This window comes from Poeciliopsis prolifica, unplaced genomic scaffold (assembly GCF_027474105.1).
Source record: "Poeciliopsis prolifica strain line A6 unplaced genomic scaffold, Auburn_PproV2 SCAFFOLD094, whole genome shotgun sequence".
In the NCBI taxonomy this organism is placed as follows: Eukaryota; Metazoa; Chordata; class Actinopteri; order Cyprinodontiformes; family Poeciliidae; genus Poeciliopsis; species Poeciliopsis prolifica.
The window spans coordinates 795,432-820,903 of record NW_026562469.1 but is presented as its reverse complement, the minus strand read 5'-3'; the positions used below and the strand labels follow the sequence as shown (position 1 = coordinate 820,903).

Here is a 25,472-nt window from a genome sequence, read left to right as displayed (position 1 = left end):
CTTTGTGAGGGTGACCATCTATGTTCCCCAGCATGATGCTGCCATCACCATGTAACAGACCTCTGGGTCAGAACCAGAACCACTGCTGTCCGATTCTGGACTCCAGCTGCTGATCAGGTGGATTTAGTCTTAAGAAACATAATATTTGTGCCTAATTAGAGATAAAGTCCAGTGGAAACTGAAACGGTGAGCGGCCATGTTCATGTCAGCCTGCCTGTCTGATCTTTGACCTGCAGGAATACACACGTGTCAGCAGAGCAGGGAACGCTGTCCGGCTGATCATTAACCTTTATGGCCGCCGGAGCAGAGCTGCGACATCCCGCTTTTATGACATGTTTACCACTGGGAACGACCCAATGCCGTTTCCATGGAAACCCAGCAGCACCAGAACCTCCAGAACCTCCAGAACCTCCAGAACCGGCAACGGATCACTCCTGAAGCTGGAGATGTTTTCTGAGACGAGGGGAAACTTTTGCTGCATTTCTGATGAAACTGGAAGTTTCAGGATGACAAACCGAGACGCTGAAACGCAACGAGACGCAACAGAAGATAACGCAGATTATTCAGATTATTCAGATTATTCAGATTATCCAGATTCCTGTTGGGAGGACTTCCTGTTTGGGAGGACTTCCTGTTTGGGAGGACTTCCTGTTTGGGAGGACTTCCTGTTGGGAGGACTTCCTGTTTGGGAGGACTTCCTGTTTGGGAGGACTTCCTGTCCCAGCAGGAGAATCATCAGAGTAATCTGATTACTTTGAGCTAAAATATTTACAATCTGCAGGTTTTCTTATTAAAACACACAGAGAATAAATTAATTGATCATTTATCGCTGCCTTCCAATCAGATGGAAACTCAGGAAACATTCATCCTTCCTGGGAATGCTGGGAATGCTGGGAATGACAAACCATGGCAACGGGGAGACGCTGACCTGTACAAACATCCATCCTAGTCATGTTTATTTATTTACTTGTTAAAGTCTGAGATTAGATTAAAAGTATAAAATTAACATTAGAGATGATGTCAGAGGGAAGGAGAAGGAGGAAGAGGAGGAGGAAGAGGAGTAGAGGAGGAGGAAGAGGAGGAGGAAGAGGAGTAGAGGAGGAGGAAGAGGAGGAAGAAGAGGAGGAGGAAGAGGAGGAGAGGAGGAGGAAGAGGAAGAGGAGGAGGAAGAGGAGGAGAGGAGGAGGAAGAGGAGTAGAGGAGGAGGAAGAGGAGGAGGAAGAGGAGTAGAGGAGGAGGAAGCAGGAGGAAGAGAGGAGGAAGAGGGAAGAGGAGAAGAGGAAGGAGGAGGAAGGAGGAGGAAGAGGAGGAGGAGGAGGGAAGCCGCTCCTCTTATGGCCGATCAGCTGCGTTGCATCATCACACAATCACTGTCCTATAAATAGGATGATGTCACCGCCCCCCCCTCCCGCTCCCCTCCCTCCCCGTCTCTCTCGCTCTCTGTAAGGCCTGACGTCACAGGCCCCGCCCCCTGTCGGCCTTATATAAGCAGGTGATGCAACCGGAGCGGTAGAAGCGCAAGGAGCTGCGGGAAAGGAGCAAGGGATCATTTAGTCCAGCTCAAACAGAACCAGAACCAGAAACCTCGGAACTTTAACAGGTAAGGAGAGGGGGGAGTGCTTCCGGTGGGCCAGGCGGGCTGACGGAGGCTCTGTCCCGGGAGGAGAACCGGGCTTCCCGGTCCCGTTCGGATCCCGGTTCGGGTCCGATTCGCTTCCCGGCGCGCAGACAAACCGAAAGCTGAAGCTGCGCGGCTTGTAATCCGGAATAAATAAATTTATACGTTTATTAGTTTCTATTTTTCACAGACTTTCGTTTCTGATCGACCTGTTGCTGAAATGAAGCTGAAAGAAACAGCTGTTGTTATTGTTATTTATTGTTATTGTTGTTAATGTTATTATTGTTATTGTTGTAGTTATTATTTATTGGTGTTTTTGTTATTTAAGTCACAGATAATCCAAAAACAGACCAGACTAACTTTAGCTAAATATTTAAATTATGTGGATAAAACAAAAATATGAACACTTAAAAGAAATAATGAGGAAGAAATGTATGGAACTAAATATATTTCTATGGAAAATAGTTATTATTTAATGCTGCAGATGGTAAAATGTTCCTGCTGCTTGTTGGTCATAAACTTCCTGTCAGTGATTCCGTCTCTCGGTTTCCCGCTTCCTCCTCTGGACAGTTTCTGGACTGTCGTCCTTCCAGCTGATTTTCTTGCGTAACTTGCTTGATGTTTACGTTTTGCTCTCGAGTCACGATGACTCAGCAGAAACCAGCTGCAGTTTGTAACTTTTCTGAACTGTTTTCAGCCTGTTGCTCCAGTTCATGTGAGACAGAACCTGTTACTGCTGTCTGAAACCATCTGATCAGAGCCCGGAGGCGGGGCTTAGCGCTGTCAATCAACATGTATGTGCTGCAATGTGCTAGTTGTGGAGAAGTAACAGCAAACCAGTGGCTATGCTAACTAGCCTAGCATTCACAACATGCTATAATTTGGCAGCGCCACACAAGGTTGTGATTGAGAGCGTTAAGTCCCGCCTCCTGGCTGTGATTGGTTGTTTTTGCAGGGGGGAGGAGCCTGAGTTTGGGTTTGTTTAGTGCTGTTCTGACCCGGTTCCTGTGGTTCCTCAGGATGATGCTGCAGCATTCGGGTCTCTCTCTGGCCGACATCAGCTGCTCCGCCCTCGTCCCCTGCCTCTCGCCGCCCGGCTCGCTCACCCTGGACGACTTCACCGGCTTCTCGCCCATCGTGAAGGACGAGCTGCGGACGGCCATCCAGGCCAAGCGGCGGTCCAACGGGCTGAGCGCCGACATCGGCTCGGACGGCTCCAGCTCCGGGTCGGACCGGGCCTCAGAGCCGCCGTCGGGCCGCGCCGGCCTCAAGAGAGAGGTGAGTTCAACGCGGCGCGGCGCCGCCTCTGCTGCCGCCGCGGTCCTGATGGCTAACGGCGTTTCTGTCCTTCAGCTGACGACCGAGGAGCACGAGAGGAGGAAGAGAAGGAGAGAGAGGAACAAGATCGCTGCTGCGAAATGTCGCAACAAGAAGAAGGAGAAAACCGAGTCTCTGCAGAAGGTAAAGTCCAAACTGCAACTTACGATTAATCGATTAATCAATTAATCGATTAATCAAATGCAAATTTAGAACTTTTGGCAGATTTTTGATTTAAGCCATTTTCATACAGCATGAGGAATGAATGAAAAGATGCAAATAAACAATTTTATTGGAACCAAATACATGTATTTTGGTTTTGGGCCACTAGATGGGGCTGTAAGCTACAGTAAATGAACCAAGAGGTTGAGGTGTTGAACACGGAAGGAAGAGGTTTCCCGACAGGTTTCCTGAGGCCGAGTATCATGGAATGAATGGATTTGTTCACATTGATTGGTTAACACGCGTTAACCGCTCAGCATTAGCCGCTCAGCGTTAGCGCTCAGCGTTAGCCGCTCAGCATTAGCCGCTCAGCGTTAGCCTCAGCGTTAGCCGCTCAGCAGCAACGGATCAACTAGTGCAAACTGGCTAGTATGGATTTAATTTCTCTTTTAGTGAGAAGATAAACATTTTGTTACCTGAAAGTCTCCAGCAGCATCAGTTTGATCATTTGCAGCAAATAATCCAAAAAATCTGCAGAATAAATTTCCAGTCAAATGATTTTATCTGTAAATCAAAATGATTTTGTTCAGTTTCAGCGTCATTAAACTGCCAGGATGTCTGTGCTGGTTTAGTCCAGTTAACCGTTAATAAACTAGTTGTTCCATAATTGATGAATCGTTTTGGTCCCAGTTCGATCGATTGGGTTCGTTGATCGATAACTGATTGCCGGTTGCCTCCTCGCTGCAGGAGTCAGAGAAGCTGGAGAGCGTCAACGCGGAGCTGAAGCAGCAGATCGAGGAGCTGAAGCAGCAGAAGCAGCAGCTGGTCTACATGCTCAACCTGCACCGGCCCACCTGCATCGTCCGCGCTCAGAACGGCCAGACGCCCGACGACGAGCGCGACCTCTTCACCCAGCACATCAAGGACGGCGCCTTCCAGCTCCACAGCCTCACCGCGTCTCCCTCCGCCGCGGCGCCGCTGGACGGCGGCGCGCTGACGCTGGACGACATCCGGTGTTCGGGTCACCTATGATAGCGGCCGGCTTCCTGCGGCAGGAAGTGAACTCTGACCTTTCGGCCGGTTGGGCGGCTTCACCGTTACACTTTATGGTTCTTTTGACGTTTGACGCTTTGAACCGACACGAAGCACTGAAACCAAACTAACGTTAGTTTTTATTGTCTGAGTTTTGTACCAGTGATTTGGAGGCGGGCGGTCGGCGCCCCCTGCGGGTCGGCGCCCCCTGCGGGTCGGCGCCCCCTGCGGGTCGGCGCCCCCTGCGGGTCGGCGCCCCCTGCGGGTCGGCGCCCCCTGCGGGTCGGCGCCCCCTGCGGGTCTCCCACATGTTGTGTAAATGTATAAAGATTATTTATTAGAGGAGCAGAGATGATGTGACGTTGAAGCGACACTGTTTGTCCTGTTGATCTGATGTCACTGCTGCTATTTGACGCTCAGGAGCTGCACTGGCTGTAGACTTTGTACTTTTTGTTTTGAGAATAAACCTCTGAAACATAAATCAGGATGTTTGCTGATGAGAAAGGAAAAGTTATGTCCAGTAAAATCTGTTTGCATGCAGAGGAATATTTCACTACGCAGACGACTCACTGCTGTTCCTTAAATGAACAAAATTTAATCTGCTACATTTTTTGCAACACAAACCTCTAAAGTTATTACCCATAAAGATGAAGCTGCTCGAATTCAAGTGTTTTTTTATTCTCTGGTTTTTAGCTGCATGTAAACAACAGACGCCTCTCATCCTGACGGATCAAATGTTTATTTTGTGAATATATTTATTTATCCAGTATAGGTTTTAAACCTTATTTTGTAATAATCTGCTGCCTGACTTTCATTTTCTGCACTTTGACCTTTTCATCAGGTTTGATTCTTACAGGAAAGTTTTATTCAGAAAAAAATAGATTTGAACTTGAAATAATTTCCTTACTTTCACTAATTATCTGGAGTTATGAATATGAGGACAGGTTATGTTTGTGTGACGATGTTTGTAACATCGTCAGTGTTTTTCGTGTTTTCATGATTATTCCTCCTCAGTTTAACGTCGTTCAGTTTCAGGTACGACGCTGCGCCTTCCCTTTTGTTATATTCTGTTTTTGATACTTTTTTACATTAAAACATGGATTATTAAACTTGTCATTGTCATTTTTAACCCAAAGTTTGATCTGAATATTAGAGGAAAATTATTCAGAACATGAAACCTGAAAATAAAAATGCATTTAGCAACAAACTCATGACTTCAACATGTTCATATTATTATATTTCCTAATTGATTTAAAAAGAAACTATAAAATAGAAATGTAAGCATTAATTTTAAACAGTGATTTTTTTCTAAATGAGAAACATTCAGATTAATATCTGAGCTAATTAATTTTTATAAAAGGCTTTATTTAAAATGATTTATGGTCTAAATTTCAGTTACAAGATCTAAAAATATATTTGAAAGTAAAATGAATAAAACAGTCATTTCTCTGCACTGAAAGCCTTTTGACTAAATTTATTTATTTTTATTTATTTTGAAACATGAAGACATATTTTATGCCTCAATAATCTTAAAATGAGAAAAGGATCAGAAATGAGAAGCAGAAAAACTTCAGGTTTCAGATTTATTTCTGCGTAAAGATGATTTATTTCAGATTTTCTGCTTTTGCTGTTATTTGATTGGAGGAGAAACTTCACAGAAACAGTTCGGTTCTGTTGGGTTCTGTTGGGTTCTGACGAACCGGAACTTGAACATGATGAAACTTTTTCCAGAGAAGATAACATTTCCCAACCAAACATGAGGAAGTGAGCAGCGACCGAGTCCGGACCTGCAGAGCCGAACCGAGCCGAACCGGACGTCTCTCACAGGAAGTGACGTCACAGCAGGAGCCTTCAGAGACATTCACTGCATTTCTTCACAAACTGGAACCACAGAGGATCCAGAAACAGCTGAGGTTCATTTTCCAGGTTCTGCATGTAAAAATGAGTATGTTTACAATTCAGCTCAAAGTTCCTCACATCATAACAACATGAACTATGGAACAAGCCAGAAACATTACATTTTGTCAAATGCCATCAACAAAATGATCAATATTCATCAATATTCACTTATTATTAATAAAGGATTGATTCAGATCAACTCTGACTTTCAGCTGTTTTTATTCACTTGATTTAAGTTTGTTGGTTTATTGGTAAAATCAAAATTTTTTTGCTAAAATATTAATTTCGCTTGTTGGAATCAATAAGGTGGTGCAGTACTGTGCCTGACCTCTGGCGGCGCTGTGTCACACAAAACTGATGAGTTTGCGTATGCCAGTTGCTATTCTCTTAATATCGCCAAATATTCATGTTTATGACGGATATTTCACATTTTTGCTAACCTTCCACTGTCTGTTTAATACTTTGAATTAATGCGCAGTAAAAAAAACAAGCGTCCCGGCCTGACAGGCAGGGGGCAGTACTGAGCCACACAGAGCAGCAGCTCTTCTTCTACACTTTGACCTCAGCAGGTCGAGGTGTCTCTGCTCTCTGGCTTTAAAATGAAAAGAAAACGAGAGAAAGAGCAGAAGGATTTCATCCAGATGTTAACCGTTCCTGCTCAGACTCCTGACCGTAGTCGGAAGACACAGGGGAGATTTTCCTCCAGGGCCGAAGCGAAGTTACTTCGGGGTTAACTCCCTCATACGCCTCGAACATGAACCACAAGGTGGCACAGGGGTGCTTGGAAGTCAACTTTAATAGCGCCAGCAAACACTTGAAAGCTGTACAGAGTTTTTTTGTTAGCCGCTGCTCCCATCGTCGTCTCCACTCTCACTCTCTCTCACTCGCTCCTCCCCACCACATGCAGGTTCTTCCAGCACGCAGCGCCCCCCCTGCTGACCGGAGGACGGCTCACACACATCACTGAGCTGTTATCACTTACAGTGGAGGCACTTTCCGCAACACACAGACATAAAGATTCAACACGATTTGAATCTGAAAACAGGAAGTTCAGCAAACACTGACATGTCAAGTCTGACATTCATTTAATGTCAGAGATTCATATGAATAGAAACAGGCCGTCATGTTTCATTGTTTAGTCACGACGACAGACAGGAAACTGATCAAGTTATCAATAAAAAATACATCAGAAGGAGCAAAATATGAATGTAAGTGGAAATTTTGGCTTTTTATTAACACAGTCACATTTACTTGAGTACATTTTTAGAAAAAAAATGTTTTAGGAGATTTCCTACTGTACTTGTAATTTTATTATGATTATTTCTTACTTGAGTAAAATGTCTGGATTTTCTTCCCACTGAATGAAAAACAGAGCAGCTTCTGTTCCATTTTATAATGTTTTATGGAAAGAAACTGATTTGGAAAAATGTTCTTTACGTTTGGTTCATTTATTATTTCTATGAATCATTGTCATTTTGGTCCTTAAAATACCAAAATTTCCATTTAACTTTGTCTGTTAGATAAGTACTGAGTAACTGATCAAATTATCAACCATTTAATATTTGAAGATGACATCATCAGATGAACCAACTTTTGACCAAATACTGTTTTCATTTTACGTGAGTTTTTGGGAACTTCCTGCTCTGCTCACAATATTGCTGCACAACTGATCCTGCAGGACAAACTCGGAAAAACGAGGAGACGAGATCAACGTCCAGAAGTTTGGAAGCAGCAGGACCTGCTACCGGGTTCTAAAGGTCCACCGGGTTCTAAAGGTCCACCGGGTTCTAAAGGTTCTCCGGGTTCTAAAGGTCCACCGGGTTCTAAAGGTCCACCGGGTTCTAAAGGCCCACCGGGTTCTAAAGGTCCACCGGGTTCTAAAGGTTCTCTGGGTTCTAAAGGTCCACCGGGTTCTAAAGGTCCACCGGGTTCTAAAGGTCCACCGGGTTCTAAAGGTTCTCTGGGTTCTAAAGGTCCACCAGGTTCTAAAGGTCCACCGGGTTCTAAAGGTTCTCCGGGTTCTAAAGGTTCTCCGGGTTCTAAAGGTTCTCCGGGTTCTAAAGGTCCACCGGGTTCTAAAGGTTTACCGGGTTCTAAAGGTCCACCGGGTTCTAAAGGTTCTCCGGGTTCTAAAGGTTCTCCGGGTTCTAAAGGTTCTCCGGGTTCTAAAGGTCCACCGGGTTCTAAAGGTCCACCGGGTTCTAAAGGTTCTCCGGGTTCTAAAGGTTCTCCGGGTTCTAAAGGTTCTCCGGGTTCTAAAGGTTTACCGGGTTCTAAAGGCCCGGGTTCTAAAGGTTCTCTGGGTTCTAAAGGTTCTCCGGGTTCTAAAGGTTTACTGGGTTCTAAAGGTCCACCGGGTTTCTAAAGGTTTACCGGGTTCTAAAGGCCCACCGGGTTCTAAAGGTTCTGGGTTCTAAAGGTTTACCGGGTTCTAAAGGTTTACCGGGTTCTAAAGGTTTACCGGGTTCTAAAGGTTCTCCGGGTTTCTAAAGGTTTACCGGGTTTCTAAAGGCCCACCGGGTTCTAAAGGTTCTCTGGGTTCTAAAGGTTCTCCGGGTTCTAAAGGTTTACTGGGTTCTAAAGGTCCACCGGGTTCTAAAGGTTTACCGGGTTCTAAAGGCCCACCGGGTTCTAAAGGTTCTCTGGGTTCTAAAGGTTTACCGGGTTCTAAAGGTTTACCGGGTTCTAAAGGTTTACCGGGTTCTAAAGGTTCTCCGGGTTCTAAAGGTTCTCCGGGTTCTAAAGGTTCTCCGGGTTCTAAAGGTTTACCGGGTTCTAAAGGCCCACCGGGTTCTAAAGGTTCTCTGGGTTCTAAAGGTTCTCCGGGTTCTAAAGGTTCTCCGGGTTCTAAAGGTCCACCGGGTTCTAAAGGTTCTCGAGTTCTAAAGGTCCACCGGGTTCTAAAGGTCCACCGGGTTCTAAAGGCCCACCGGGTTCTAAAGGTCCACCGGGTTCTAAAGGTCCACCGGGTTCTAAAGGTTCTCTGGGTTCTAAAGGTCCACCGGGTTCTAAAGGTCCACCGGGTTCTAAAGGTCCACCGGGTTCTAAAGGTTCTCTGGGTTCTAAAGGTCCACCAGGTTCTAAAGGTCCACCGGGTTCTAAAGGTTCTCCGGGTTCTAAAGGTTCTCCGGGTTCTAAAGGTTCTCCGGGTTCTAAAGGTTTACCGGGTTCTAAAGGTCCACCGGGTTCTAAAGGTCCACCGGGTTCTAAAGGTTTACCGGGTTCTAAAGGCCCACCGGGTTCTAAAGGTTCTCTGGGTTCTAAAGGTTTACCGGGTTCTAAAGGTTTACCGGGTTCTAAAGGTTTACTGGGTTCTAAAGGTCCACCGGGTTCTAAAGGTTTACCGGGTTCTAAAGGCCCACCGGGTTCTAAAGGTTCTCTGGGTTCTAAAGGTTTACCGGGTTCTAAAGGTTTACCGGGTTCTAAAGGTTTACCGGGTTCTAAAGGTTCTCCGGGTTCTAAAGGTTCTCCGGGTTCTAAAGGTTTACCGGGTTCTAAAGGTTTACCGGGTTCTAAAGGCCCACCGGGTTCTAAAGGTTCTCTGGGTTCTAAAGGTTCTCCGGGTTCTAAAGGTTTACCGGGTTCTAAAGGTTTACCGGGTTCTAAAGGTTCTCCGGGTTCTAAAGGTTCTCCGGGTTCTAAAGGTTCTCCGGGTTCTAAAGGTTTACCGGGTTCTAAAGGCCCACCGGGTTCTAAAGGTTCTCTGGGTTCTAAAGGTTCTCCGGGTTCTAAAGGTTCTCCGGGTTCTAAAGGTCCACCGGGTTCTAAAGGTTCTCCGAGTTCTAAAGGTCCACCGGGTTCTAAAGGTCCACCGGGTTCTAAAGGCCCGGGTTCTAAAGGTCCACCGGGTTCTAAAGGTCCACCGGGTTCTAAAGGTTCTCTGGGTTCTAAAGGTCCACCGGGTTCTAAAGGTCCACCGGGTTCTAAAGGTCCACCGGGTTCTAAAGGTTCTCTGGGTTCTAAAGGTCCACCAGGTTCTAAAGGTCCACCGGGTTCTAAAGGTTCTCCGGGTTCTAAAGGTTCTCCGGGTTCTAAAGGTTCTCCGGGTTCTAAAGGTTTACCGGGTTCTAAAGGTCCACCGGGTTCTAAAGGTCCACCGGGTTCTAAAGGTTTACCGGGTTCTAAAGGCCCACCGGGTTCTAAAGGTTCTCTGGGTTCTAAAGGTTTACCGGGTTCTAAAGGTTTACCGGGTTCTAAAGGTTTACTGGGTTCTAAAGGTCCACCGGGTTCTAAAGGTTTACCGGGTTCTAAAGGCCCACCGGGTTCTAAAGGTTCTCTGGGTTCTAAAGGTTTACCGGGTTCTAAAGGTTTACCGGGTTCTAAAGGTTTACCGGGTTCTAAAGGTTCTCCGGGTTCTAAAGGTTCTCCGGGTTCTAAAGGTTTACCGGGTTCTAAAGGTTTACCGGGTTCTAAAGGCCCACCGGGTTCTAAAGGTTCTCTGGGTTCTAAAGGTTCTCCGGGTTCTAAAGGTTTACCGGGTTCTAAAGGTTTACCGGGTTCTAAAGGTTCTCCGGGTTCTAAAGGTTCTCCGGGTTCTAAAGGTTTACCGGGTTCTAAAGGTTTACCGGGTTCTAAAGGCCCACCGGGTTCTAAAGGTTCTCCGGGTTCTAAAGGTTTACCGGGTTCTAAAGGTCCACCGGGTTCTAAAGGTTCTCTGGGTTCTAAAGGCCCACCAGGTTCTAAAGGCCCACCGGGTTCTAAAGGCCCACCAGGTTCTAAAGGCCCACCGGGTTCTAAAGGCCCACCGGGTTCTAAAGGTTCTCTGGGTTCTAAAGGTTCTCCGGGTTCTAAAGGTTCTCCGGGTTCTAAAGGTTCTCCGGGTTCTAAAGGCCCACCAGGTTCTAAAGGCCCACCGGGTTCTAAAGGTTTACCGGGTTCTAAAGGTTCTCTGGGTTCTAAAGGTTCTCCGGGTTCTAAAGGTTTACCGGGTTCTAAAGGTTTACCGGGTTCTAAAGGTTTACCGGGTTCTAAAGGTTCTCTGGGTTCTAAAGGTTCTCTGGGTTCTAAAGGTTCTCTGGGTTCTAAAGGTTCTCCGGGTTCTAAACAGGAATATTGCTGACATGATTTTTACCGTGAAAAATGAACAATAATTTTTTAGCTTGTTATAAAAGTCGATTTATTTAATGAGAAAATGAATTTATAAATGTTAAAGTATCTGATGAGCTCAACATGTGGCTGGCTAATGATGCTAAGCTAGCAGGTTTATAGCTGTTCATTGGACAAGTTTAAAGTATTTATAAATGACTGAATTGCATCATAACGGTTTATCGTTTTTCTGTCATCTGAGGGAAAATGAACCTGCAGCTTCACTTTTCATTTGTAAGTTGTTGCATGAATTTCTTCTCTTTCCATTTTAAAGCTTTTCACAGAAACAGATTCTCTTCCAGTGAAAGTAGAAGTAGGAAGTTTGGAGAACACGACGCCTCCAGCAGATCGGGGTCAAAGCTGCGGTTCCTGGAAGCGTACATGTTCAGCGCTGAACCGTCGGACTGAGCAGGAAAATTCACCGGAAACGTCGAGGAGATTCGCCTGGAAGGAGAGAGGAGGGCAGGAAAGGAAAAGAGAAATCCAGTTCCAGAATATTCCGGCCTGAATCCAGAACCTGAGCTGACAGAGGTTTTCTGAGGCCCAGGGCAGAGCTCCATTTGGGGCCCCAAACACATGATGCACACTTCATCTCTCTGGGAGTTTAAAACAGAAAATGATGTTTGACTGTAACTCTGCTTTTATTTTGTCTTCGATCCATCGCACCTGAAATAAACTGTAGAAACTTCCTGGATCATTTCCTCTGCTGGTTCTGGTTCTGGTTCTGCTAAACATTTAGCCTGCTAGCTATTTAGTTAACTGAACATTTGGATGTTTTTCCTGGTTTTTCTCTCTGCTGTCGCCTCATGCTTGCTGCATAAATCCAGGTTACAGGCTGTGATGGTTTTATTTATGGTGGAAAGCCTGTGTGTGTGACCTCTGACCTCCCACAGGCCTGGTGCCGGCAGCGCCGGCGCTCTTCAGGAGAAATCCCTCCTCAGTTCTCAGAACAGCAGCAGGTGACGCAGCGCCCTGCTGGGAAGAGTTTCTTCTTCTACTGTTTTAATTCAAACGCAGTTTACCACAGATGTGATGAAACAGTTGCAACATCAGGTTTCATCATCAGACCACATTCCAGAGTAAACATCCACCTCACAGCCGCGCAAATCGATGCCAAAAGCTGCTTTTACTCTGAAGAGTCACACATTTCAAACCAGAATCCTGGTTATTTAGCCTCTAATGAGAGAAAACGGCTTTCATCACTGAGGTCACATGTTCACCAGGTGAACTAAAACCAAAGATTTAGTTTGAAAGTAAATTTCCAGCTTAGAGTTTGGTGAGCATGAACACAGTGAGATGTTATTTTAAAAATTATAAATTGAGATTTAAATGAATCTCAATTTATAATTTTTTTTATAATTTTTATTTCACTAAAAAAATCAACAGAATAAAAACGTCCGGAATGTATTTATTCAGTCATTTTTATTGACCAATTAATTTATTTTTATACATTCTGATGACATTAAGAATCCTGGATGTGATAACTCCCCACCGCCACGAGGGGGCAGCAGAGTCCCGCCGCCTGCCAGCAGCTGATGGAGGATAAACGGCGCCCTCTGGTGGCAAGTTAGTTCATTTTATGGCAGCTGGATCCAGATGTGAAAGGTCAGAAAGGTCACTGAGCTCAGACTGCGCGAGCCGCGGCGTCAGGCTGCAGGCTGGAGGAGGTGAAGGAGCAATGCATGATGGGACAGAAAGGTTCATGAGCTCTGAGAGCCTCAGACAGGAAGTTCTGCTCCTCAGAGAGCGAAATCCACCTGGAGGCAGGAACACATCGCCGTCACATGGCCGGCAAAACAGTGAAAAATCAGTCAGAAAGATTATAAAATAAAGAACAATATAAATCAATAACAAGAGTAAAATAAATAAAATATACTAAATAAAAGGTAATAGTAATATTTGAATGATGGATTTAGAAAACAATGCAATAAATAGATCATAATAGAGAAATAGATAAATAAAACTGATACAAAAAATATCATTAAAATATTAAATAAAATTATTTGATAATATATGTCATTATTTTAAACTGTAAATGTAAAATATTTCATTCCTGGTTTAATTATAAATAATATTTTTTCTTCAAATGTTGTAAATATTTAGTCTTGTGTTCAAATCATACAGAAATGTTTCCTTTCAGCCAGAAGAGTTGATTAGTTCAGTTATTTATAATTAATGCAGCAATGAAACATTTCATTGACAGGAAGTAGTTTGTTGGCAGACAGGAAGTACCTCTCTCTTCAGCTTCCTGTTCTTTGCTCCAGCAGCTCGCAGGCCTGAAACCAGATGCATTTATTGTTCTACAGTAAAAAACATCAAACATTTCAACTTTGAGGTTTTAGCTTTGAGAGAAACAACATCTGAACGGCTGCAAACATGAGGAAACAGATCTGACTTTGACTAGACCGCTGAACATCTGAGCACCATAGAGCGTTTTTGTCTTCTCAATATTTTCTGTTTTTTGGCGCTGAGAAGCGGTTGCATTCAGTTTCTCGGCCATGTGAGTCTCCTCCCTGTCCTGATGGAAAGAATCCTAAAGCCACCAGAGGCCTGCAGGTCACAGAGGTCAGAGGTCAGTCTGACCTGGTGCAGCTGTCGGCCCTCTGCGTTTGTCTCTTGCGGCTCTTCTGAGCGGCCATTCGGTTCTTCTCCCTCCTCTTCATCCTCCGGCCTTCGTCCTTCAGACCCTGAGCCAATCAGAGACCGTCAGCCCAGAACCGGGCCCAGAACCAGGCCGGTGTGTTTCTACGGCGACCTTACCGTCCATCCGCCGCCCAGGTGAGCGGCCCGACCCGGCTGCTGCTGGCTGGACGGATCCGACATGCTGAGCGCTCAGAACGACGATCCGGAGCAGAAGGAGGCGCGGCGCGGACTGGACCTGCAGCGGTTTCACATCGCCTTTCACTTCCCACGCTACACAGAAACTCTGGTTTCCAGAAGTCAGGTGACTCCGGTGACCTCTGACCCCACAGGTGGGACGGGTCCAGACTGCAGCAAGTCTAGAGATCCGCTCCGGTTCCAGAAACAGACCAATATTTTAGATTAATCTGTGAAGTTCAGTTCATCCAAACATGACGAAATGAAGAAAAGCAAAGAAACGTTTTTCTGCCACATCAGTTTAAAAAGTTTAATTATTAGAAACTGAAAAACCTGCAAAGTTTCCTGGAGCATCAGGAATAATAGACACCAGAGTTTTGACACATTCAAATAATTTGTATAAATATGTTAAAAAAAAAAAAAAAGTCATTTCTGAGCAATAAAACCAGGATTTCTTTGTCTTGGAAAAATGTTTCCTTAAGGAAAGTTTTCAGTAAAAGTCACCAGATTCTTCAGAAACTCTTATTTTCTGCAGCTGTCAGAGTTTCTGCTGTATGAAAGCTTAATTTCTATAAAAAATTCACCCGAATTACAAAAAGGAAAACTGCATCTTTATAAAATTCAGAACAATTAAAAGTTTTTAAAAATATAAATATTTTTTAATGCAGCACTTCAGCAAAGCTAATGCTAAAGTAGTGCTAACCACGGTTGATAATCAGCTGAACGAACGATTCTGGTTCACCAAGACGCAGAAAATATTTTTATTGATCACTTTCATAAAAAAAAAAAGTAAAGTAAAAAAAACCTGTGATTAATGTTCATTTGACCAGAAACCTGGAGCTGAACAGTTCCTGATCTCCGTGGTTTCCAGGAAGTGTTACTCCTCTTCCTCCTCGCTGAACTGCGCCCCCTGGCCGTCGTCCTCGTAGCCCTGCGCCACCGCCAGGGGCCGCCGGCCTGCGCCCCCTGCAGGCGGCATGGCGCCCAGCACCTCCCTGTGGATCTGCAGCGAGGTTGCGCTGGGCTTCAGGTCGAGGATCTCACAGAGACCGGCCGCCTGCTGCTGCAGCGCGTCGATGGCCTGCAGAGACAGACGCACCGTCAGGCTGTAGCACGCAGCCTGACGGTGCAGACGGCTGCAGACGTCCATACCTTTATCACCTGGATGGCCTGCCTCACCACGCCGGGAGCCGCAGCAGACACGTCGCTCATGATGCTCTCTGGAGGAAACGGAGCGACCGGTGAGCAGCGGCCAACAGTTTGTCCACTTACCATCAATTAGAATAAAATTCATTCAATCGATTAACGAGCATCATCCGTTAGCTTGTACTTTGGTGTTGGAGTTTGGTCACCAGCCAGCAGAGGGCGCCGCTGGTCAACCTTAAACCACAGAAGCGGATTAGAGACACTAAAAAGTATCTTAATTTATTTTAATCTTCTGAGAAAAAGTCAAAATTTTGAGAAATAATTCAGAATTATTTTTTCAAACCTTTTCCGGTTGATACAGAAATAAAGATCTGATTTCAGGTGATAAATTCACTTTTCACGGTTCGGTTTGAAAATATAAATATTCAACAAACATCTTAAGTTGAACAATATTTTGTTTTTTTAGCGTATTGAAAACTTTTCTCCTTCATGTTGTGCTTGAGAGTCACATCTAACTTGTTTTTAAGAAAATGGCCACTTATGGATTAATAAGGTCAATTAACTTTGACTGTGACCTCTGACCCAACACACTGTCATCTGATGGATTTGACTCCTGCAAATAAACTGTTTTTTTTGTTGTTGTTGCCAAGGCAACCTGCAACTACATCCGTTTCCTCTGCATCCTGAAAATTGTGAAGAAGAAGAAGTGCTGAAACATTTCAGGATTTCACTTCAGCAGCAGAGAAACTTTCACATCTGTGCAGCTCTGAGTTCTTCCTTCCTGGTGCAGCGGCTGCTCGGCCAGCTGGACGTAATCTGCCCGGCAACAAAGCCAGCCTGTTTCAGGTCAGCTTGGTTACAATTATTACAGAATATCTGCTTCATCTCATTTCTATTTTTGGCCAAAAAGTTAAAAATCTGAGTAAAGATTTGAAGCAGATTGAAATGTCTCTGACAGAGAGCGCCCTCCGCTGGTGGAACAGTGAATTAACAAGATTTTCCCTCCAAACCAAGAAACAAGAACACATTTTCCTATTAAAGCCTGTCTGAGATATTTATTTTCAAGCTTTGTTAAAGCAACCAAAGATCAGAAACAGATTCAGGAAGTCTAACGGACCTAGATCTGGATCTCTGTGCAGCTCTGCAGGCTGGACTGACGTCTCATACAGACCCTGAAACACAAACAGGAAGAGTTTCATTTCACCAAAATAACTCAACTAACGTACCAATATGTGATCGTTGCCTATAAGACAGCCTCAATGGTTACTTCAGAGATACTTGCTGCTTATTTCCCAGAAACAGTTTCTGCCATAAAACCTTTTGCTAACTGTAACTTGCTGGGTTTTTTCCCATAATTCTCATGTTTTCCTTTCAGGCTCACCGAGTGTTTTATGTCGGGCTGTAATTTGTACCTGTTCAAACCTACTTTCCAAACTTACAGCCTGGTCCCTGAACGCACCACATGAGTTGTGCTCAGAGAAAGCAACCTGCAGGTTCCTCTAAGTCAGTGCTTCTCAATTATTTTCCGTTACGCCCCCCCTAGCAAGAAGAAAAACTATTCGCGCCCTCCACTCCCCACCGTGACTATCCATCTCTGCATAACATTTTTTCCTTATTAACATTTTTTTTCGCTGAAAAAACTCTAGCGGCTTATCGGCGTGATTGGGATGTAACGTATTTAAGTGACGCGCTAATTTATTTGGCTTCATGCTGTCCGCTGCGAGCATTTTTAGACACAGCAAACACAGCGGTCTTTCCTCTTCTCCAACTGTAGTCACAGTGAAGCCAAGCGCTAAATACGCTTCGTCGTATTTCCTCTTCTTAGCTTTCGGTTGACTTTCTGTTGTCTCATTATCTTTGTCTCTCTCCGCTTTTCTTTTCATCCCTGTGAAAAACTTTTTCATGTTGGGGGTTGTTGAATAACGGAGGCCATAGACAGAACGCAGTCGGAGCTTTTTGTTGACTTAACACTGCTAACCAAGGCAAACCTGTTGTCTTGTAAGTCGTAAAATGTTGCACTGTCGCAAACGTGACAGAAGTAACAATGAGAGCGCCACTGCCGCCTACTGTGCGCAATTACACTTTATACTAGTTCGGCCAAAAAAAAGCCTGTTCCCCAGGATCACACGCCCCCCCAGGTATCGCACCGCGCCCCCCAAAGGGGGCCCGCCCCACTATTTGAGAAGCACTGCTCTAAGTGACTGAAACGTGAGCTTGTTGGCTGAACGGAACCGACCAGAACTTTCCGCTGGGCCTTCAGGGCGTGAACCACATGGGGAAGGATCCGTTTGGGGCAGGAGCGGCGCCTCCATGTGGTGTCCAGGATGCTGTCGTCCAGGTGGCTCTCCAGATCCATCGCCTCTTCATCTGAGGAGGACATCCGTGTTAGACACAGAGGAACCAGAACCGGACCGGCGGGATGGACAGGAAGTACCTTCCAGGTCTGGAGCCTCGTCCCACGGCTGTCCGTCCACCAACACGTTGAGCCTCACAGCAGCTTCAAAGTTCTGCAGAGATCCACAAACATTCAGACACAAAACCTGACAACCAGGACAAACTGGATCCATGAATGAGAGGCTGGATTCTGGATCTCCCAAAGAAACCGAGAGGAAACAACAACACTCCGCTCATTGGCTCCCATCACAACTTTGAGCAGAAAACTCTCCAGTCTGATGTTAAGAAAATATTTTGATACTCTTTTGAGTATCAAAAAGAGTATCAAACAGCATGGCTAATAACATTGCTAATAATATGGTTAATAACATGCTAATAACATGGCTCGGTGGTTAAAGTCAGCAGAAAAGTCAGCAGAAAACTGTAAAAGAAATTTTACAGTAATTTCTCAGCAGAATTGTGTTTTATGGAACACCAAACACAAAGCAGCTCTATTCAGCTTCATAACATGGCTAATAACATGGCTAATAACAAGGCTAATAACATGGCTAATAGCATGGCTAATAACATTGCTAATAATATGGTTAATAACATGCTAATAACATGGCTAACAGCATGGCTAATAACATGGCTAATAACATGGTTAATAACATGGCTAATAGCATGGCTGATAGCATGGCCAATAACATGGTTAATAACATGGCTAATAGCATGGCTGATAGCATGGCTAATAACATGGCTAATAACATGGCCAACATTTAGGCTTGGCATCAGGCTAAACCTTCCAACCCTCAGACGGAATGAAACATTGTGATACTTGGTACCATATTGGCTGTTATCGATTTAATTCACTTAAAAACTGGAGAATTCATAGGAATTCTTCCAGGTTTGTAATCCCAGCTCGGGAAACATTGTTCCACCAATTTGTTAGAACTTCCAAGATCCAAGATTAAAGATCAGTTTTCTTGACCGGATTTTGGTGCCGAATATTAGCAGCAACAAAGGCGGAGTTCTTTCAGAACCGACTAGTTTGGATCCTGTTACATAAATCTGGATAAACGGCAGTGAAGCTTAAAGTCAGCAGAAAAACAGCGGGACTCACGGCCAGCAGCTCCTGCACTAGAACCCTTCGGCTGTCCTCGGGAATGTCCGGCTGTCCGTCCAAAACGCTCCGCAGCAGCTCGCAGCCTCGGACCATCAGCTCGGTGGTTTTCCTCTTGGACGTCAGCCGAACCCTGAAGTCCTGCTCCGGGTCTTCATGCCGAGATGTTAGGCTCGGGAAAGACTCCATCTTTGCCGCCCGATCTGTTTGTTTCATGTTGATTTCCGCTGCCAACTTCCGGTTGGCAGCGGAAATTTAGCTGTTAGCTGTTAGCCGTTAGCTGTGTGGTGTATTTATTTGGGCCTTTCCTTCATAAAAAGTCACATTTTCTGCTGTTGTAATGTGCAGCAGCTCCTCAGCACTTGAGTTTGGTTTTATTTATTTGATGAAGATTTACTTGCTCTAATTCTTGGTTATATAATTTAAATTTTACTTCCTTGTTATTTTTTTTTGAGTAAATATCATTACTTTCGTTTTTCAACTGAAAACTTAAAATTGCAATGCCCATCTCTCTATTTCAATAATCTTGTCATTTTTTAACAATGAAACCTAAATTTTTCCCTCTTTTCCAAATCGCTCCATCATCCGCAAAAAGTGAACATCCCATTTCTTTTCCAATGCCTTTAAAAATATCATTTATCACAATTGAGAACAATAACGGACTTATTATTCTCATTTTCCACTGTATATTCACTGATTCTAACTAGTATTTTTTATTTATTAAAAAGTCTTTAATCCATTGAAATATCTTTCCTTTATTGCCCAACATATATCATTTAATTAATAATCCCTCTACCCACATCATGTCATATGCTTTTTCTATGTCAAAAAATACTGCCACTAAACTTTCTTTATTTACTTGTTTCTAATTTCATGCTCTAAACATAATATTGGATCATTAGTTCTCCTCTCTTTTCCAAATGCACTTTGATATTTTGCTATATATCCTTTACTATTTAAATAACATACTAGTCTATTGTTAATCATTTTTTCCATTATTTTGCATAAGTTTGATGTTAAAGCTATTGGCCTATAATTTTCTGGTTTTGATTTATCTTTCCCTGGTTTAGCTATTGGTATTATAATTGATTCTTTCCACTTCAATTGGTTCAATGAATTTCCTGGTTTTATCGGGCCTGCCTTCTTTATCTACGGCAGCCCGGGAGGTACAAAACAAAATCCCAAAACATTACAAATAAACCACCAACAATTCTAATCAAAACAGACAAACATATAAAAACAACCTGCAACAGTCTTAAATTAGAAAATTCACCTTAAATAGTTTAATTTAAATAAGCTACAAAAATAATTTAGACAATTCATTTTAAATAGTTTACAATCCATTCAGGGGTGTCAAACTCCAGTCCTGGAGGGCCGGTCGCTGTCCTGCAGTTTTCTGATGTACACAGGTACAAACACAGGAATGAAATGGCTGAATTACCTCCTCCTTGTTCTCCAGAGCCTTAATGGCCTAATTATTCTATTCAGGTGATGCAGCAGAGACACATCTAAAAGTTGCAGGACAGCGGCCCCCCGGGACAGCGGCCCCCCGGGACAGCGGCCCCCCAGGACAACGGGCCCCCGGGACAGCGGGCCCCCGGGACAGCGGGCCCCCGGGACAGCGGGCCCCCGGGACAGCGGGCCCCCAGGACTGGATGTTGACACCCTGCTAATGGATTATGGCTTCATTGATTGTCATTGTCACATTTCAGCCCCTCAGTTCCAGGAGGTTAGGCCCAAAATACGTTACGTTTTCTGGAAAACGTAACAAAAATAGCCCAAAACAAGGAGAAATGTTTTAATTTCAGTGCTGGAAGCAGAGAAGAGGATGGAAAACATTTGAACCCTTAATGTCTGAATTTATATCACAGTGCAGAAAAAATGCACGGCATGTCGTTTTGTGCCAGTCAGATGTTAAAGTTATTAGAAATTATGAATTTGAATCTTGCAACTTCAATGAGCTCCGAGCCCCTGTTGCAATATGTAATCAATTTTATAAATTTAATATAAACATAAATTTGAACAATCATTGATTTTCAGTTTAAATGCAGCTAAATCCTGAAGGATAATTTCACTGTTCTAGAAACTTCTGTCTCCTGTTTCATGGTGAAGTGTATTGTTAAGGTTGGTTCATATTTTTTCCGTCATTATTTATCAATTGTGTTTTGTAATTCAAAGAAATTTCTTGATTTAAAGGAGCTGTAATAATATTTATACACTTCCACTTATTAGCTGCCTAGTGTTGCCAAAAAGTATTATAAACCTAATAAGTAATCATTTGTAGGATTTTGACTAAATGTTGTTTATTTTAAGACATTTTTAGACCTCAATATTTATACTTTATTGCACATCCAGCTCAGGATTCACTGCCTGTTGTTCACATCAGCTTCCATGAAACGCTTGTAGTTCACACTCCGGCCACTAGATGGTATCAGAGCACCAACATTCAATTATTTAAGTCTAAGCTCACTTTTATGTTCTTTAGAAAACTGAGTTTGGAAAAATATGGAATGTTGACATGTAAAGTGTGTTTTAATCCTTTCACTTTAATAACCTGGATAATCTTTGACTAGGCCATTCCAACACATAAATCTCTGATCTAAACCAACCAATGGATGACATTTTAATAAGCTAATTTCTTGTTAATTTGGAAGTTATGATGTAATAACTTTGTTTTAAATAACTTCTGTTTGCGTTTGGTTCATCCTTCCGGGCCGCCGTCCGGTTCCCAGTTCCTGGTTCTGTTTGTGTTCTGTTAGCGGAACCAGACATGGAAAAGTTCGCGCAGTCTGCAGACTTTAGATCTCCGCCGTCTCTTTTCTCTTCTGCAGGATCTTCCAGATGTGATCCACAGAAGCAGGCAGGAAAAAACTGCTCAATAAGATCCACATTATGACTTTGGCTCCTCCAACCATAAAACCTCCATGTGTGCAGGGGAAAGACTCCGGCCACAGAGAAGAGGAGGAATTCTCCATCTGCAGGGTTCATGTTACAGAAACCTCCCGACCCGAAGGAGGTTCTGGTTTCCAGTCCAGCTGCTCTGAGCACCAGAACAGAAACAAACCGTAGTTTGAAGTACAAGCAGGCCTCATGCTGTCAGGATTCCTCCAGCTGGTCATCACCTCCTGGGTCATTCCCACAGATATCCGGACCTGGTGGTTCCGTGTCTCTGACTGCACCCCCTGCAGGCCACCGGGGGTCAGCGCAGTATCCGGCCTCAGGTCACAACAAACTTCACTTCTGCTGTATTGACTTTGAATAAAGCAAAGTCAATACGTGGAGCGTATCGGTGTCGAGACACCTGGGGAGGAAAACCTGGACCGGAACGCATGCTGGGAACGCCACGCTGGGAGCGCTGCTTGTTCTTTAAGCTGGAAGGGATTTAGGAACGCCACGCTGCGACCGACTCTGGGAAAAAACTTGGCTATGTTCACTAAAACTCAGCTCATTTATTCCGTTATATTTACAACACAATAAAAATCTATTATATTATTAGAAATTAGTTAAGAGATTAAATGATTATTTTTTTATTTATTTGTGAGAAGGAAAAGAAATTCCAGCTTTCAGAAGAAAACCTGGAAGAGTCTGGAAAACATCTAGACTTTCATCCATCCATCCATCATCCATCCATCCACCATCCATCCATCCATCCATCCATCCATCCACCATCCATCCATCCATCCATCCATCATCCATCCATCATCCATCCATCCACCATCCATCATCCATCCATCCATCATCCATCCATCCATCCATCCATCCATCCATCCACCATCCATCCATACATCCATCCATCCATCATCCATCCATCCACCATCCATCATCCATCCATCATCCATCCATCCATCATCCATCATTCATCCATCCATCATCCATCCATCCATCCATCCATCATCCATCCATCCATCATCCATCCATCCACCATCCATCCATACATCCATCCATCCATCATCCATCCATCCACCATCCATCATCCATCCATCATCCATCCATCCATCATCCATCATTCATCCATCCATCATCCATCCATCCATCCATCCATCATCCATCCATCCATCCATCCATCCATCATCCATCCATCCATCCATCATCCATCCATCATCCATCATCCATCCATCATCCATCCATCCACCATCCATCATCCATCCATCATCCATCCATCCATCCATCATCCATCCATCCATCATCATCATCATCATCATCATCCATCCATCATCATCATCATCCATCCATCATCCATCATCCATTCATCCATCCATCATCATCATCATCATCCATCATCATCATCCATCCATCATCATCATCATCCATCCATCATCATCATCATCATCCATCCATCATCATCATCATCCATCCATCATCCATCCATCCATCCATCATCATCATCATCATCCATCCATCATCATCATCATCCATCATCCATCATCCATTCATCCATCCATCATCATCATCATCATCCATCCATCATCATCATCATCCATCCATCCATCATCATCATCATCATCCATCATCATCATCATCATCATCCATCCATCATCATCATCATCCATCCATCATCCATCCATCCATCCATCATCATCATCATCATCCATCATCATCATCATCATCCATCCATCATCCATCATCCATTCATCCATCCATCATCATCATCATCATCCATCCATCATCATCATCATCCATCCATCATCCATCATCCATTCATCCATCCATCATCATCATCATCATCCATCATCATCATCCATCCATCATCATCATCATCCATCCATCCATCATCATCATCATCATCCATCATCATCATCCATCCATCATCATCATCATCCATCATCATCATCATCATCCATCCATCATCATCATCATCCATCCATCATCCATCCATCATCATCATCATCCATCCATCATCATCATCATCCATCCATCATCCATCATCCATTCATCCATCCATCATCTTCATCATCATCCATCATCATCATCCATCCATCATCATCATCATCCATCATCCATTCATCCATCCATCATCATCCATCCATCATCCATCATCCATCCATCATCATCATCCATCCATCATCATCCATCATCCATCCATCCATCATCATCCATCATCCATCCATCATCCAACCATCCATCATCCATCATCCATCCATCATCATCATCATCATCCATCCATCATCATCATCATCATCATCATCCATCATCTTCATCATCATCCATTCATCCATCCATCCATCCATCATCCATCCATCATCCATCCATCATCCATCCATCATCCATCATCATCCATTCATCCATCATCCATCATCATCCATCCATCCATCATCCATCATCCATCATCATCATCCATCATCCATCCATCCATCCATCATCCATCATCCATTCATCCATCCATCATCATCATCATCATCCATCCATCCATCATCCAACATCCATCCATCATCCATCATCCATCCATCCCATCCATCCATCCATCCATCATCCATCCATCCATCCATCATCCATTCATCCATCCATATTTTACTTACAGTCTGGTAAAGATAATGATGTTTCTCTCTGGTGATTATTGATAAATCCAAATGATTTTTCTGGAAGCGTCACTCAGCTTCCTGCTCTGATAATCTGCTTCTTCTCTCACTACTTTGATTCACTGTGGAATCAAAGGTCACCAGAGACGATAAACCTTTGAAAACAAACGTAAAGCAGAGCGTCATCAGCATCCGGCGTGATCCGGATTTTATGGATGGATCCGCATTTGATCCAGATAGTTTTGGGAAAACATTTATTCCTGACCTAATTGTTTATTCTGTCTTATAAATTACTAATCAGGAATATTTTAGTTTCCTGCTCTGGCTTCATCGGACAGCTGGACGTCGCCATGGAGATGAACCTGCCTGTGTGAGCTAACTGATGACATCACTCCATAAATGGCTGCTCATCGCTTTAATCTAACCGGTCCAATAATCGACCGTCGCTACAGGAACGTCCCCCTGCAGGACGGATGTCTCCGTCCTCCAACTCTGTCCCCCTGCAGGGATCAGCAGAGCGCTGCTGCATAACTTCTCTGGGAAGCCGGCGGCGGCTCTGGTTCTTCTCTTTCCTTCCTGCTGTCTGCAGGAACCAGCAGGTAAGACGCGTCACCTGGACGGGTCACCATGTCCACCAACATCTGGTGGAGAGGAGAAGTTCTTCCCTGGGAGGAGAACAGGCGTCTCTGTCTGCTGCCGAACAAAAGTTTAGAAAAGCTGGACTGAATCCTAGTGGAGACGAATCCAGGAGACCTACTCAGTCTGTAAATGAACTTTGATCTTTTCTCAAACATAAAAGTATCAAAGTGTCGCTGCAGGGAAAAATTTGAAAATGTGAAGGAAACATGAAAAAGTCAGTTTGTCCTGATGCCGGCCCTTTAAACATTGTGTCCACCCTGACCTTTGGGCTTTAGCACGAGAATAACTGAGATGTTTCTTTAGCAGTCGGAATAAACGGCGGGGCTCCAGGCGTTCTGACAGAGACCGGCCGACCCGGCGGATCCCTCCGGGTCACATCCAGACGGACCCCGCGGCCCTCGGCCTTCACAGGAAGTGAGTCAGCAGCCGCAGAGACAACGACTTCTTCCTGTCCCCGTCGAGCTGGTTAATGTCGCCCTGTCCTGCAGCTACATCGCTAAGGTCAAAGGTCAGACGGCAGAAGCGGTCCGAGACGACACGACGAGAACGCCAACAGACCGTTCAGCAGAGCCAGCAGATGATGAGAGTAAATACCATAATACTCTCACTTTCCTATGAACTTATGAAACAACTTTGCTTTTTGTTTATCATTTAGCCAAAAAACTGAAAACTTTTATCTGAAGCAGAATAAAAGTTTATCAAAAACGTTTCCTCAGATAATGTTCAGTTTCCATCTGTTTTAACT

General features: G+C 44.1%; 5 protein-coding genes across 5 annotated transcripts; 3 read left to right on the top strand and 2 right to left on the bottom strand.

Moving 5' to 3' along the window:
- The first annotated feature begins 1,508 nt into the window (after window positions 1-1,508).
- On the top strand, window positions 1,509-5,238 carry atf3 (activating transcription factor 3). The gene is made up of 4 exons (XM_055022992.1): window positions 1,509-1,600; window positions 2,638-2,896; window positions 2,972-3,079; window positions 3,845-5,238. Exons 2-4 carry the CDS (start codon window positions 2,639-2,641, stop codon window positions 4,127-4,129), a joined length of 651 nt encoding a protein of 216 aa, XP_054878967.1. The 5' UTR covers window positions 1,509-1,600; window position 2,638; the 3' UTR covers window positions 4,130-5,238.
- Window positions 5,239-6,782: 1,544 nt separating this feature from the next.
- Window positions 6,783-10,574, top strand: LOC129353668 (collagen alpha-1(I) chain-like; the record flags this gene model as incomplete). The annotated part of the gene is made up of 8 exons (XM_055023035.1): window positions 6,783-6,851; window positions 7,707-7,844; window positions 8,283-8,385; window positions 8,448-8,501; window positions 8,540-8,890; window positions 8,935-9,132; window positions 9,904-10,461; window positions 10,498-10,574. Coding segments are annotated over exons 1-8 (1,548 nt in total), but the record flags the coding sequence as incomplete, so codon positions are not given.
- Window positions 10,575-12,516: 1,942 nt separating this feature from the next.
- Window positions 12,517-14,377, bottom strand: batf3 (basic leucine zipper transcription factor, ATF-like 3). The gene is given in 5 exon segments (XM_055023004.1): window positions 12,517-12,870; window positions 13,346-13,389; window positions 13,697-13,707; window positions 13,710-13,800; window positions 13,874-14,377. Coding segments are annotated over 5 exon segments (342 nt in total). The 5' UTR covers window positions 13,937-14,377; the 3' UTR covers window positions 12,517-12,737.
- A 33-nt stretch (window positions 14,378-14,410) lies between these two features.
- Window positions 14,411-18,837, bottom strand: nsl1 (NSL1 component of MIS12 kinetochore complex). The gene is made up of 6 exons (XM_055022987.1): window positions 18,573-18,837; window positions 17,511-17,583; window positions 17,313-17,443; window positions 16,194-16,248; window positions 15,083-15,150; window positions 14,411-15,011 (listed from the first exon to the last, which is right to left on the bottom strand). Exons 1-6 carry the CDS (start codon window positions 18,786-18,788, stop codon window positions 14,808-14,810), a joined length of 747 nt encoding a protein of 248 aa, XP_054878962.1. The 5' UTR covers window positions 18,789-18,837; the 3' UTR covers window positions 14,411-14,807.
- A 2,418-nt stretch (window positions 18,838-21,255) lies between these two features.
- tatdn3 (TatD DNase domain containing 3) lies at window positions 21,256-25,308 on the top strand (the record flags this gene model as incomplete). The annotated part of the gene is given in 8 exon segments (XM_055023034.1): window positions 21,256-21,432; window positions 21,507-21,637; window positions 21,715-21,793; window positions 24,528-24,646; window positions 24,648-24,848; window positions 25,031-25,145; window positions 25,190-25,268; window positions 25,271-25,308. Coding segments are annotated over 8 exon segments (939 nt in total), but the record flags the coding sequence as incomplete, so codon positions are not given.
- Window positions 25,309-25,472: the final 164 nt, after the last annotated feature.